General features: G+C 35.0%; 1 protein-coding gene across 3 annotated transcripts in view; it reads right to left on the bottom strand.

Moving 5' to 3' along the window:
- Positions 1–3,470: 3,470 nt before the first annotated feature.
- Positions 3,471–15,995, bottom strand: part of LOC132002655 (bifunctional heparan sulfate N-deacetylase/N-sulfotransferase 3) — a 175,653-nt gene continuing 163,128 nt past the window's right edge. For 2 of the 3 annotated variants that reach the window (XM_059377783.1, XM_059377785.1), the window contains exons 13-14: positions 10,838–10,940; positions 3,471–6,220 (exon numbers count right to left, since the gene is read on the bottom strand). In XM_059377783.1, the coding sequence (XP_059233766.1) occupies positions 6,101–6,220; positions 10,838–10,940 (223 nt within the window). In that variant the 3' untranslated portion in view covers positions 3,471–6,100. Of the gene's footprint in view, positions 6,221–10,837; positions 10,941–13,620; positions 13,722–15,995 lie in introns of those variants that run through there. The other variant, XM_059377788.1, reaches the window with a different exon arrangement.

Raw genomic sequence — 15,995 nt, 5'->3', positions numbered from 1 at the left:
CTGTTGGTTTCCTACTGAAGGATCATTTAGCTCATTTATATTATTCTTCTTATTTATACTTTTTTTAAAGATTTATTTATTTATTTATTTGACAGAGAGAGAGAGATCACAAGTAGGCAGAGAGGCAGGCAGAGAGAGAAGAGGAAGCAGGCTCCCTGCTGAGCAGAGAGCCCGATGCAGGACTCCATCCCAGGACCCTGAGATCACGATCCGAACTGAAGGCAGGGACTCAATCCACGTGTTTCCTTATTTGAGAGACAGAGACAGAACACACAAATGGGGGAAAGGACAGAAGGAGAGGGAGAAGCAAACTCCCTGCTGAGCAGGGAGCCTTATGTCGGGATTGATGCCAGGATCTTGGAATCATGACTTGAGCCAAAGGCAGACACTGAACTGACTGAGCCACCCAGGTGCCCCCTTCTCATTTATACTTGTTCATCCTCATAATTTTTGAGATATATTCATATTTTCATTTTTGTTTCTAAGTTCTTTTTGTTGTGTTTGTGGCTTTAAATACTGTATTTAAACATAGAGTTCTGCTGAAATTTCTGCTGTGAAACCACAGGCCACAAGCAAACCAGAGTGTTCTCCCAAGAGAAGTGAGAGGTGACAGGTTAACCTACTTTGGCCCAGTTTCTGCTTGCAACTTGACCACCTAGGTCATTCATGGCTCCTGCCTGGTGGGAGGATATGTGAGAGACAGGCAAAGCCAAATGTTATAATAACTAATGATAAAGCAAGGGGAGAACGGGTTTACAGTGATCACATTTGACTTCTTCCATTAACAGATGGAGAAATTGAGGCAGCAAATGGAAAAGTGACCTATCCAGTGATATTTAGTCAAGGATAGATATTGGACTACAGTCTGACCTATCCTCATTGCTACTCTAGTTGTCCTGAGGACATCCCTATAATAAACTGGGGATAGAACAATATGGTTTTATCAAGTTGATCCTAGATGGGAGTGAGACTTTCTCAATATTATATTTTCATAGCCTTTTGTTATTTTTAAAATGATAATCCTTAACTTTGTAAAAGTTTTTTGAACATATTCATTTGTATGGGATAGACTTTATTTTCTGATAGTAGGTTTTGTGGGACTTTAGGAATTGTGTTTGTTTTCATAATTATTAAACTTGTTCTGGTGATCTGTGATCAGTGATTATGACTTGCTGAAAGTTCAGATGATGGTTAACATTTTTTATCAAGAAAGCACATCTTAATTAAGGTGAAAATAAATAAAAAATAGTTATGTTTGCTTTAAAGGACATAAATTTCATAAATTCTGAAAAGATACATTAGAACCCTAGGAATATATAACATTTTGAGCTTGCATTTCTGTGTAAAGTGGCTGAAACTTAAAAAAAGAATCAGATTCAGAATATTATTTACCAAATAGAGAAAAAAAGAGCAATCTTCTCCGGTCCGACTGTACAAATTATGCATAATATTTAAGAGCAAGATCTGGTTTGCATTTTAGTTATTGATTTGAAATAGAGCATTTTGGCATCAGATATGTAGACAGCAGGCAGTTCCTGTACTTAATTTATCCCCTCATCACCAAGAAGCAGCTTGATGTAGACAGTTTTATGTAAGGTTTGTCACAGATCCTGTGTGCTTTGGAAATGTTTCACATTTCATTAAGTTTAATTCAGTTTTCTGTATGATAAAATGTGGGTAAATACATTCTTCCTAACAATATCTTGGAGACTTTATGCTGCGGGTAATAAATTTGTGAAATTTTTTTTTTCACTTCCTTGAAAGGGATTGCTAGGCAAGTAAAATATTTGCCTAGATCTGGAAAGTAAACGTCTTTCTTTAATACTTACTGACACTAGTCATGATTACTTTCTCTAAGAGGTGCTCCAGAGGAGATGGTGAAAATATAGTGGGTTCCAATTTTAAGATTTACTAGTCTTTATAATTGTAACTTTTGGGCAGAGGCTGAGAAATTATAGAAACTCACAGATTGAGATTGATATATGATTAATGGAAGAAGGTCCAAGGGGGTACCTTCGAATAATAATAAGGTACGAGGAGTACAATTCGTATAATAATAAATAAGTGAAGAAATTCTTTGTGACCTTTGTTGAGAGCAGTGAATGTATAGAGAACTCTATCAGACAATTTATTGAGGACAATAAATGGCAACTACTAGTGGTAGCACTGGGTAGTGGGACGTGGCCCCCAAATTCTGTTAGGTACCCTTGGCTGCAGGTGAGTGGCATACTCAAAGTGGAGTCTAGGTTTTCTTGAGAATGGAATAAATGTCACACTGTCTTGGCTTGACCAAGACATGGCTTGACCTTGTAAATTCAGTCTGCTCTTAGGTAAAGTAAGTGAAGAGAAGGTACATATTTCTATCCAACACAAATAATTTCTTAAGTATTCATTGCTCTCTCCATGACTGCCAGCTATTTCAGGATGGTGGTATGTGTACTTGGGGTGGGATGGGCAGGAAGAAGGCAGCAGCTATGTCGTAGGTGGTAGCCAAGAAGAGTCAGCTTTGGGAGAATAGAATTCAGTGATAGAATTTAATTTAAAATTAGAGAAATTCCTCCATACCAAATGTATGAACAGTTCAGTGCCTCCGCATTAGTTAGACTTCGGGTTAAAACATCTCTCTTGGAAATTGCAGTACTGATATCTCTGGAAAGTATAATATTTTAAGTCACAAAAAGCCACTAACATTGATGCAGTTGGCTTATTAGCCATCACCAGTTGGTCTTGGAGTAGATGGAACATAGGATTACATATTTAGAGAGAAAATGAGTCGTCCGATGTATTCCATTCTAGAGAACTCTGTGTGTGGGAGACAAACCTATGGGGAAATGGAATGGTGCATGTACTTGCGGGTGGCTGGGGGGCATTGCAACATGAGAAAATCTGATTTCTAGGGAAGAAAGGGGCTGGAATAGAGGAAAAAAAGTTTGTGGAAGATCTGGATAAATGGCTGCCTCCCCGCACATCTATTTGTTTGTTTGGTTTTGTGTTTTTTGGGGCAGAGATTTTTTTGGATAGATTTGTAATAAAAGAGAAATTAGTTGACACATTTTAAAGCTCTAAAGAAAGGAGACCATTTGTGGGGAGCAGAACAAAGTACTGGAGGTAAGAAACACTGTAATCATTCAGGTTCTCAAGTTTAAGTAACAGCTGTTTCTCTTATTCTCTGACTCTAGGATCCCACAGTGACCCTAGTTGTTGCTTCTTATCTATTAGAACTAAAAAAAAAAAAAAAAAAAAAAAAAAAGCTACTATTGATTAGAGGGATCTGTATCTGTGCAGGGTTATATTATTAAAAATAAACTTACCTATTTTCTAATTGGAAGTTTTCCATGCATCTCTCCATTTTGAGTTATATTAGTGGCACTTGGGTTCTATAACCACCTCCCACTCTGTCCCCGGCAAACACAAACAATCAAATACCTGCTTATTACCTAAAATCACCAGGCCCAAACTTTTCATTTTCTTATCACAGTTTATTGTTGTACATATGAGGTACCATGCTACTATCAGAATTATATTCAGCTTTTTTATTTTAAAAAACTCAGAGAAAAAAAATGTTTCCAGTAATTTTCATTCAATGTGAATGACAAGAATATCATAGCTATAAACATTGAAATAACCATTTCATTTCTTCCTGAGGAAGTTCCAATTTTAAGCAATGAAAAAGGAATTCTATACAAAGCCAGTTTTAAATCACATTAGCTCTCATTCTTTTCTCATATGTATTTATGTTACTTTTAGAATATCTTAATAACCAGCTGGAGTATATAATGTAGAAAGTATGTATGTACTCTAGAATTTGATGTTGCCTCCAAGATATATTAAGTGGTCAAAAATCCTTTCAAAGGTTTGCTACAATAGATAGCATAATGCCTTTCCTGTGAATGAGTAAATTTTGGTATGATCTTTTCCTTTTTCCTTCATTATACAAGCATCCAGTATGTTTTTTAACATTTATTTTAAAGGGTATGATGTTCCCTTGCTCAGTTTACCTAGACAAAATTGTACCAGGAGCAGCTTTGTTTAGAAATTTAAATACACGTCTCATCATTAAAACACAAATGTATCATTTTTTTCTTTTTCTTTTTTTTTTTATCAGTAGAAATGCTAAAATAAAACCACGATACTGTATATAACCGCTGGGGCTTACTCTTACTATGTGTGCCCCTCTTAAGCCAGTTTTCTTAAATTAGTGGAGGTGAAACACTACATTCATTTTCCTACCATGCTGGGAAAATGCTGCTTTAAAAAGGCTAGCAGTAAGCATGAAGATTGAGTTCACCATATTTGTCCAAATGACTTTGATATTGCTTTTACAGTAGGGGTCTTGAAAACTTTTTCTTTCTCCAGTTCTTTTGGCTATTAGAGTATTTGTTTAAAACAGTATATCATTTGAGAGCATAAGACCTTAAAAAATATTTAATAACTATAATGTAGTAAGTGGAAGGGTCTCAGAATTTGTTTTCTAATTAGTGAGTAATTGATAGAGTTTAGTTTCACACATTATAATGACCAAGAAAATATTTGGGCTATGACTTTTCCTTGCATATCTTTTTTTTTCCTTGATCATACGTATGATAACATTTTATAACGGCTTATGTAATCATAGCAGGGAATTTGCTACTTAATTTTTTTATATGTACAGTGAATTTAAAAATTAATTAAATGTAAGCATAGGACAATAAGTATGATTCTTTTCTGAATACTTTATTAACCATATGATCAATTAAAGTTTAAGTTAAGGAATCATGTCTGCCTCATCTTTGTACTTCCTCCATTTAGTTTGGTAGATAATCTTTATATTTAACTATGTTTTATTGCCTTTCATGAGAGAACATACAAAATATTCTAAAAAAAGGGAGACATGGCCCTGGCTTATTTTCTTCTGCCTTATATTAAAAGTATCATGGGAAATATGAGATTAAAAATCATATATCAATTTGGTTTTTTGTTATAAATCTCTACATTATACAATTTCATTTTGAACTATCTGGAAAGATGCAATTTTTCTATAATTTAAATATGAATAACATCATCTAAAGACACTGTGCTTAGTTTTCATTTAATAGGTCTTGTTCTGGAGAAAATTTTTAAAAAAGTTTTTTACTTTTAAAAGTCAGTATGTTTCTGGAGATGACACATAGCTCACATTCTATGCAAGTGTTTCTGTAGAACCAGTGAGAACTATTGGAGTAGGTTTGTAGCTCACAAAAAGAGAATATACGTTGTCAACGATAATATCTTCAGACCCCTGCAATTTCTCCCTTTTAGAGGATTTCGTGAGTACAATTTACATTACCATTTACTGTTTTAGTATATTCAGCATGTTTCCATATATGTTTCGATGACTTTACAACATATCTCAGTATAACAATTACTACAGAGGAGTTAGTAATTTTTACATAAATGCACTAGAATATGTGTATGAAAAATCAGGTTTTTTTTTTTTGCTATAGCACTTACCTTTTTATTTTGATATAGATAAACCTCGTAGAGAACTTTTCCACTCTCTGATCTAGCAACAAATTATAATTTACAATTCTTTCTAAGTATCCAGTGGATTTATATCTTGGCAAGCATTCTTCATGGGTATTACGCCTTTGGCATTTTATGCTACATTATGATGCTTATTTTGCTTCTTGTTTTGTAGGACACTTTATAGGATCAAAGAATAAGAAAACATTTTACAGGCAAACAGTGATCTAAAAATCTACAGAGACACAATTTTAGTTGATATATAAAAGTGTAAATATTACTATGAAATGGAACAATTCTGCATTTGCATCTGACACCTATATTGGTTGCAGTTGACTTCCACATGAGTGCACAGTAGTCTACAATAATCCCACAGGCTCAGATATGGATTAAGAGAAAGGCCATAGGCCTCAAGGCTTGTAACAGGTATGTTTTCTTTCTTTGTTTTTTGTTTTTGTTTTTTTCCCCAGTCATCCACATGCCAGCACATGGAAGGAACTTTGTTCTTTTTTTCTTATTTGAAGAGGTATATTTTTAAACAGCCTTTTGGTAGCTTCTGGAAGCTTTGTGAAAGGTAAATGTTACATGGCAGATGGATTCTCGAGATGTTTTCTCAGTGCTATCTCACTTTCTGCAGCTCCTGTCTCAGCCAGGATGGCAGAGGCTGCCCCAGTCTGTGTAGCAGTTTGGACAGTTCCACATTGTGATCTCGGTAGTAGCTTGACAGAAATGCTCTGCTCTGAGGTGGGATATAAGAGGACATTTCACTTTGAGGATTAAAGTATATTTCATCTACTGTGATGACGTTTAAATCTGCATCAATTATACCATACCTGGGTTGAGATTTATATTAAGCATGTGGGCTATTTATTTAGCACAATACAAACACAGCGACTCTCTTCTTCAAAAGAGATGCTCTAGGTACATACGCTGTTTTTAGCAGGGAAAGAGATTTTGTAGTAAGCATGGGATTTACTTGATTGTGCAGAATTAAATGTTACAGTAACTTGATTGAGTTGCTAGAAAAGTAGCTGTGACTTCAAATCACTTTTGCTTTGGAAAATGTTAGTTTGGTACATGCACAATATCTAATACTCCTTGGTCATCATTAATTTACGTTTAGATTTTGAATGTATGTAATACTTTCTTAAGAGAGTTTTAAGGTGTACAAAGGCATACTGCTAAAACCAGTATTGTGGTAGGCTTGAAAATGCAGTAGGTAAACCAGGTTAACCTCTAGCTTGCTGTATTTGTGTGATTTGACCCAAAGAAGGAAAAGAATGCCTTGTAAACTATCTTGACTTGGAGGGAGGTAGATTTCTCTTCACTAAAGAAAAGGTTTTAATAATTGAATTTGTCAAAACTGGGAAGGGCTGTGCTGTGAGATGGCATTTAGTGGCATTCACATATAGTTGGATGACTGTTGTTAGGAATGTTGTAAAGGGAGGATTTCTGCCTCTGTATCTGTACCTCCAGGCTTTGTACTACTCTGAGATTTTCAGCAGAGTTGAACCTTTAAACATTTTGTTATTTAATTCCTTGTGTTATTCTTTTAAAATGTCATATCTGGTACTCGATTTTAAATGCCATAGAAGAAAGTCTCATTTGGTATGGATTGATGTAACAGTGATTTTTGTAGGAATCATGATCACTGGAATTAAATAGAATAGTTGTGCTAAATTCTAACCACTACCGGGATCAAGGGAGAACCCAAACCACTGTGTGATTTGTGCCTGTCTGTCTCATTTCTGTTTTTGGTCTTCCTCAGTCATTAGCTCTAAAACCTCCGACAGGCTGAGCTGGCACACTCAGACAAAAGAAAACAGTACAGATAAATTTTATTTCCCAGATACTATATCTGGAAGCCTGATCATTCTGTGCCTCCTTTGCTGCCAGCCAGACCTGGAATCTAGGGAAGAACCTTACATCTTTGTCTCTGAGTTTCTGTACTTCCCCATTTTTTTCTCTCTTGTCAGCTTGCACCCAATATTTTCATATGGTAAGTGATTGCACAACATCTTATCTAGGTCTAGGATTGAACTTCCTGGGATCCATTTCTACTGTCCATCCCTTTGGTGTTTGAATTGAACCTCTGATACTGAGGATTATCTCAACCTTACCTCTACCTTTTGGGCATCATTTTCAAACCTGTCTGCCTGTGTCAATGTGCCATTGCAGACAAACTTTGTCCTGTGTCCTATTGTGTATATGCGTGTCCCCGTAATCATGTCCACTTACTCAAGTACCCTTTCCTCTTGTTGCTTTGCTCCCTCATTATGGCAAGAAAAATGAAATGAGATTTGCAATGTATGATATGTTCTATTTTGGAGTCTGATATGTTCTATTTTGGAGTCTAGTATGTTCAGGCCAAAACTTACTAGGATACAACTTTGTGGTATGCAGAATTTATTGAACATAAATTGTTATCTCACAGTCATTCAGAAGGGGGGATATTTTAGATAAAACCACAGATAGGATATATGCGAATGTAAGTAAATGTAATCTGACTACTTCATACAAACTCATGTAAAATAATGTAATAAGAGGAGATAATATATACATTTATAATATAAAAGTATAAAAAGAAAGAATCATATAACACCTTCAATATCAGGTTATTTATTGGCCTATTATTAAATTAAAGAATCTACTACATACTTTTGATCTGGAGAGATATTAGATTTAGTGGTTTCTTTTTTTTAAAGATTTTTATATACTGAGGATTATCTGAGGATCACAAGTAGGCAGAGAGGCAGGCACAGAAAGGGAGAAGCAGATTCCCTGCTGAGCAGAGAGTCCGAGACAGGCCTCAATCCCAGGATCATGACCAAAGCCAAAGGAAGAGTTTTTAACCCACTGAGCCACCCAGGGGCCCCTAGATTTAGTGGTATTAATTTAGAATGTCAGGTTTTATTCTTCTACACTTTGTTTTTCATAAACAAAGTAAAAGTAGGAGTAGGCCAACAACTTTCTTAATTTACCTGGATTAAATGCATTCTATGATGTTTTGGTGAGTTGGGTGCTGGCATTTTTCTGTAATAGGGGGAGAAGCAAGCAATGTGATAATACTGCCTTCTCTCAAACATTCTCACATTCGTGTTTCTGTGGTCTTTAAGAAGCCTCTTTTACTCTTGCCTTCTCTCTGGTCTCTATTTGCATAAAATCAACCACTCTATGCCTTCAAATAAATCCAGTATATACTTGATATTGTGACATAATAAGAAATATATATAATTGGTTTTCATCTCAGGTTCCTGGCACAGAGCTTCTAAAACCATTTTTTTCCTCAGTGATAGGGATGAAAGGAGTGTGTTTTGTTATTCATAATAAGCCCTTTAAACCATACCCAAGTTTATGCTAATGAGGTGACTCTTGGTGGGACCACAGATAGTGTCAGATGGAGAGGGTAGGGTGGTAGTTGCTAGAGGAACCAAACATAATATTAGAGGTTGGGAACTCTCAACTCTATCCTTTGACCTCCAAATATGGGAAGAGGGACTGGGAATTGAGGTAATGACTAATGGCAGGTGATTTAATCAATCATGCCTATGTTAATGGGACACCCATAAAAACCTGAAGTGAAGACTCTGGAGAATGTCAGGGTTTGTAAATGCATCTGTGTGCTGGGAGGGTGGCACACCATAAACTCTACAGAGACAGAAACTCCTATGCTTTAGCACCCTTCTGGACCTTGTTCTATGTGCCTCTCACTCTGGTTATTCATTTTTTATCTCTTATAATAATAGAAAATAAAGTGTTTCCCTGGGTTCTCTGAACTGTTATAGCAAATTTTAAAACCTGAGGAAGGGGTCATGAGAACCCTTGATTTATAGCCACTTTGGACAGAAGTAAGTAACCTAGGAACCTGTTACTTGCTATTATAGTCTGAAGGAAGGGCAGGCCTGTGGTAGTAAGTCCTTTACATGTGGACACAATTGAGTTAAACTACAGGGCACTTAGTTGGTATCTGTAGAAATCTGCATGCTTGGTTGGTATGAAATGTGGCACATTTGGTGTCAGAAGTGTGAGTTAATAAACCCTTGGAATGTATTACACAGTAATATTTCTGGAGTATCAATATGGAAGTACTGATATTCTTTTTTTTTAATTAAATTTTTTATTTGTTATTTTTTATAAACATATATTTTTATCCCCAAGGGTACAGGTCTGTGAATCGCCAGGTTTACACACTTCACAGCACTCACCAAAGCACAAACCCTCCCCAATGTCCATAACCCCACCCCCCTTCTCCCAACCCCCCTGCCCCAGCAACCCTCGGTTTGTTTTGTGAGATTAAGAGTCACTTATGGTTTGTCTCCCTCCCAATCCCATCTTGTTTCATTTATTATTCTCCTACCACTTAAGCCATCCATCTTTTTCAAAGAAATGGAACAAATAATTCTAAAATTTATATGGAACCAGAAAAGACCTCGAATAGCCAAAGGGATATTGAAAAAGAAAGCCAAAGTTGGTGGCATCACAATTCTGGACTTCAAGCTCTATTACAAAACTGTCATCATCAGGACAGCATGGTACTGGCACAAAAACAGACACATAGATCAATGGAACAGAATAGAGAGCCCAGAAATAGACCCTCAACTCTATGGTCAATTAATCTTTGACAAAGCAGGAAAGAATGTCCAATGGAAGTAGTACTGATATTCTAAAATTTGTTTTTCTTATCTTTCTCTACCACAAAATCTAATATTATGTCTCATTATGTCTGTGTTTGATAGGAGTAAAATAAAATGCTAAGGAAGATGTTCTACAATGTCTTTTAAACATTTTAGTTTAATAAATAGAGAAATAGCCTGGACATAAATGAAAGTGATGTATTTTATATTACTTTCTTGAAATACCATGGAAATACCATGAGTTTCTATTAATGTGTAAGGGTTATTTTTATAGTGCTCTAAAGTAAATTTTAATAATCATCCAAAGAAAACTGTTAAAGAAATAGTATTATGCAGACCACATTTACTACTATAGCATGACTTAATGGGGGAAAAAATAGAAATCTTTTGGTCCTGTTTTTAATTTCCATTTGATGTATTTCCTGTCTTGGTTTAAATTAACATTTTTAGTGCTAAAATTTCTATGAATGTATCATTCTTTTTGTAATCAGACGTTGCCTTCTATGTTCTGCTTCAAAATAGAAAATTCTGTTGTTTTCCTTTATTCCTGCTTGACGTGTTTCATTGGAAAAATCCAAATAAACAACCTAGATATACTGAAATCCACATGTCACTTGTAATTTTTAGAAGGACTAATTTTTTATTTTAACCACTTTTATAAGAAAATACATATTATTTATTAGTTTGCTTATTTAGTTTGTATTTATAAGCTTTATACTTACATCAGGATCCATTGGAGGGTATTTTCTTCCTTTGCTCTTTCCTAGGCATTTTGTTTTACCTTCTTCCAATAATTGACACCAGAAACCTTTATGAGAATCAAACCTAAAAAAAATTAAAAACACAAAACACAAAAAGTATTTTTAAAGAAATTTATAAGTTATAATGACCAAAACCATGAATATATTTTTGGATCTTAATCTATAACCAGAGAAACTGGCATATTTTTTGACTAAGTCACTTTGCATAAATTCTTTTGGCATACTTCTGAATTCTTAGTCCATCTGTCATATTTGTAAGTTTGCCAGATTCCTAATAGAAAAATTGTCAGCAGAAGGTCTTCTATTAATAGAAATTAATAAGCCTACCTCCTTCATCTGGAAGGAAAAAGTTTTATGAATTTCAAGTCTGTTCTTTTCCTTTGTAGGGTTTAAAAATGACAAGTCAGGTTTCATCCATATCTATGGACTTAGGTAGTATTTATACCATACAATTACAGAATAATAGAAGAGAAAGTGTTTGGTGTGCCATGGAGTGATTAATCTTAGGATTCTTCAGCTGTCATCCACTTAATTTTTTTCCATAGCCCCTTTCTTATTTTGGTATGAGCTCTGTATTAAAGTCACAATACCTATAAATGTGGGTTTTCATGGCATAACTATAATCAAAATAATGGTAGCACATTACATTTATATTTTATTTATTTTTAATCTTTCACATGGTATTATTTGTTTATTATTTAATATTTTCTTACATTTTAATTTTAATTCCAGTTAGTTAACATACTAAACTTATATTTTAGTTTGCCAAAATGTATTTTTTTAAGATTTTATTTATTTATTTGAGAGAGAGAGCCAGAGAAAGCAGGGGAGAGTTAGAGGGAGAGAATCTCAAGCAGACTCAGTGCTGAGCATGGAGCTGAATGTGGGCCCTATCTCATAACTGTGAGATCTTGACCTAAGCCAAAGCCATTGGATGCTCAACTGATTGAGCCACCCAGGTGTCCCAGTTTACCAAAGTATTTTATGTAATTCTTTTTCCTTTTGAGTTTTCATTAAAATCCCTTAATGATATGGAGTACAGGATTCTTCCCATTTTATGGCACTTAACGTGTTTTGGCTTTTCATCAATGTTCACTAAATGTTAGCTGAATTAAAAAATGAAAAAGAAGGAAATGTTTGTCAAGGTTTATTTCTCTTGGACTATATATTTTTTCCATACCCGGGTCATGACTTAAATCTAGGCCTCCTTACTCTAAGTCCAGTGTCTTTTCTTCTCCACTGGTCTCTGGTTACATTTTATAGTATTATTCATTATGAATAAATAGTAATTTCCATGCTTGAATATAAAAAGTAAGAGTCAGCAATGATAATTCTTTCACATTGCTTTTGTAATTTGATAATTCTATTGCCTTACTTTCTTCTTCATTAGAAATAATTATCACTTGGGGTTACTTTTTCATTTTGTTTTAAAATCCACATTACTAAAAATATTGTTTCTGACTTTTTCTTAAAATTGTAGTGTGAGCAGTGAACAATTGGCAACTGAAATAACACATTTAAGTTAGCCTAAAAATGTGAAATACCTAGGGAAAAATTTAACAAAATACTTGCAAGATCTGACACTGAAAACTATAAAACATTGTTAAGAGAAACTGTAGAAGACACAAACAAAGAGGCTAAACCATGTTCACAGATCAAAACAATAAGTATTTTTAAAGCATCAGCTCTTTCCAAATTTATCTATAGATTCAGTGTGATTCCAATAAAAAACCCCTGTGGATTTTGTAGGAATTGTAAGGATCATTCTAAAATGTGTATAGGAATGGAAAGGACATATCAAGCTATAACAATTTGAAAGCACTATGCTAAATTAAAGAAAATAGATGAGTGGTTGCTGGGGATCGGGAGTGAGGGGCAAAGGAGCATGAAGAAACTTTTTGGGTAAATGGAAATGTTCTGTGTCTTGATTGTGGTAGTATAGACAACTGTAACCATTTGTCAAAATTCATCAGTCTGTACAGTTAATCCATCCAGGCATCTGTAGGCATAAGCTCACAGGCAATGGCCTAAGTGTGTTGGAGTGGAAAAGGAGAGGAAGGCAGAAGAGTGATCATGTTTATTTTCCAGGTGACTTGTGCTAGAGGTGAAGGGATTGATGCTCACATTATGAGTTGGAAGACATCAGCAATGCAATTTCAGAGTTCAGGTGAAGAAGCTTGACGTGAAAGAGAGAAAGATCTCCCCGTTTCTGTTTAGAACATTATAGTATTTCTTTTAAGATTACCCTTGGTACCACTGGTATCTGGTGAGACAATAAGAAACGTTTCTTTGGGTAGGCACTCAGTAGTCATGGCTAGGACCTCCTTTAGAGGACTTCAGGAAGTGAACCTTTTGGGGGAAATTTTTTGTGTTGTTTACTTTATTATATGAGATCCCGTATCATTGTATCCAGAGTCTTGCACATAATAGTCATCCAATAGAATCTTGTTGAATTAGACTAAAACAAGAATGAATTGGTTCTTCTCTCAATCAAATAAATAAAACCTTAAAAAGGTGGGGGCACCTGGATGGCTCAGTCTGGTGAGCATCTGCCTTCGGCTCAGGTCATGATCCTGGAGTTCTGGCATGGAGCCCTGCATTTGGCTCCCTGCTCAGCAAGCAGAGTGCTTCTCCCTCTCTCTCTGCCCCCCTCCCCACACTGTGCATGCTCTCTCTCAAGTAAATAAATAAAATCTTAAAAAAAAAAAGAATGGATTGGTTCTTAAATTTCTATAGAATATCACCTGGAGATGTCTAGAAATAACTGGAAGAGACTTGTAGGCAGGGACAATTGAAATTCTCCAATGATTCAGCCTCCAACTGGTAACATTTGGGCAGGTGAATCCTAGGGAATATTCAGATTATACTTAGAAGTTCAAGTATGTTTAAAATAACTTTAGATTGAAATAACATTTCCATGGGAGAATAGTGAGTTGCAAACAGTGCTGGTAAATTTCAGAATCAAAACACCATCATTCAGGTGTCACTAATATGGAACAAACACGGAAGTTAGTTTTTGTTTTTGTTTTTTAAATCAGTTCCCTCTCCACAAATATGCTTTTATCATTTAATGAACCACTTTGCTGATACCTGTTTTATTTGTAACAGTTTTTTTAAGGTATAATTTACTTAGAACACTCATCTTAAGTATACAATTAGGTGATTTGTAGCAAGTTTATATAGTTGTATAAGTATCACCACAATCCAGTATTAGAACATTTTCATAATCCCCCCAAATTCCTTAGAGCCCACTGGAAGCAATCCCTGCTGTTACCTCCAGGCCCAGGCTAGCACTGATCTGCTTTGAGTCTGTCTTTTCTGGAGACCCCCCCTCCCTTTTTTTTTTTTTTTTTGGCTGGGGTGGATATGCCAGATTTTGTTAATCCATTTACCAGGTGATGGACATTTGGGTCAGTTCCAGTTTTTGGCATTCATTCATTCATTTACTTATTTATAATTTTTTTTTGTCATTTCAAACACATAGATTTCCTCACTTCATAAGAGCATTCTAAAAGCAGTATCAATAGCGTAAAATCACAATGCTGGAGAACATTGACTAAGCATGAGTCTTAAAAAAAATCACAGGGCAGGCAATGGGATGATAGGCTGTTAATTTAAATTTATGAAGTAGAGTCCAACAAAGTAGGAATCACTTGTGGTTCCCACCATGCGGTTATCAGTTTCTGGCTATTATTAATAATGCTTCTTTGAACAAGTGTTTCTTGGACACAGGTTTTCATTTCTCTTGGGAGTGGCATTATTTGTAAGCCTCTGTTTAGTTTTTAAGAGAATGCAAAATTGCTTTTCCTTAGTGGCCATATATTATACATTGTCATCTGCAACATATGAGGGTTCCAGTTTCTCCACGTTTTGGCTAACATTTGGTATTGTCTTTTGGATTATAGACATTCTAGTTGTCTTTCAGTGTGATTTTAATTTGCATATCACCATGATCGCACATTTACTATGCCAAGTGATTGTGTTTCTGAAGATGGATTCTTTTTATAAGAAAGCCTGAGACAACTTAAAAAGCTCATTTTAAAGTTTCAGTCTTTTGAAGAAAATACTTCCTATTGGTATACTAGTCATTAGTCACAGTTTACAGTATTGTTTTTCTCTGGTTCTAACATCTTGCGCCAACTTAAAGAGCTTAATAGATTGGAAGCACAGTTCAGTGGGCTGATTGAATTTTAGTCCTGACTCCTCAATTTATTTGCTGAGTGACTTTTGGCTTAGTTTTTTCTGTGCTTGTTTTCATTTTTTTTTTTTAGCTGAAAAATGGAGCTAATAGTACCTATCACATCTACTGTTAGTAGGAAGAGATATATGTAAACATAGAAATGTAGAATATATACATGTATATTGATTTTCAAATGTTATAACCAACCACTTTTAAAACAAATTAATCTTAAGAAATTGGGACACACTATCTTTTTCACTACTTACCATTGTTAGGTGCTTCTTTCATGGGTCGTCCAGGGAACCAACAGATTTTAGCTACTATGGCTACTTTTTTTTTTTTTTTTTTAATTTTCTTTTTGCTACTGAAAAAAGTTTTAATGTGGCCCCTTTTTACTCAAACTCATCTAGAATGGGATAGGAAAGACTTCCTTGGGACTATAAATTCGGTTGCTAGGGGAAGTGGGATGAGACACAATTGAAGACCTTCTTGAATTCTGAAGCAGCTTTGATTCTTTATGACTTAGTTAAGCCCTACCCACAGAACAAAACAAAACAAACGCATTATCTTTATTCAGGCCCTGGCCTTCAAATTCTTACTGTTCATTTATTGAAGTTTCACAGGAAATTTCTATTAAAAATTCATATAACTCAATCCAGTTTCATCTGTGTTAACAAATAGGTTAACTGACTGAGAAATAAAGATGTCAGGTGCAGGTGTTTAACCAGTATTTTCACATATGAAACCTCTTGTCATGGTCATTGGTGGCTATGTATAATTGTGAGTTCATAGTTCATGGAAAAACAAAAAGCTTATATTTTTCGTAAATTAGTTTATACAAATTAGTACAGTTCCACGCTAAACATGATTTTTGCTGGTTTCTCTCAAATGATCAATCAGCCTAAAACATATGTAACATATAACATGAAAGCTAAAATA

The sequence above is a fragment of the Mustela nigripes genome, chromosome 1 (genome assembly GCF_022355385.1).
Source record: "Mustela nigripes isolate SB6536 chromosome 1, MUSNIG.SB6536, whole genome shotgun sequence".
Lineage (NCBI taxonomy): Eukaryota > Metazoa > Chordata > Mammalia > Carnivora > Mustelidae > Mustela > Mustela nigripes.
Note: the sequence above shows the minus strand (reverse complement) of the source record. Positions and strands in the feature narration are given on the sequence as shown.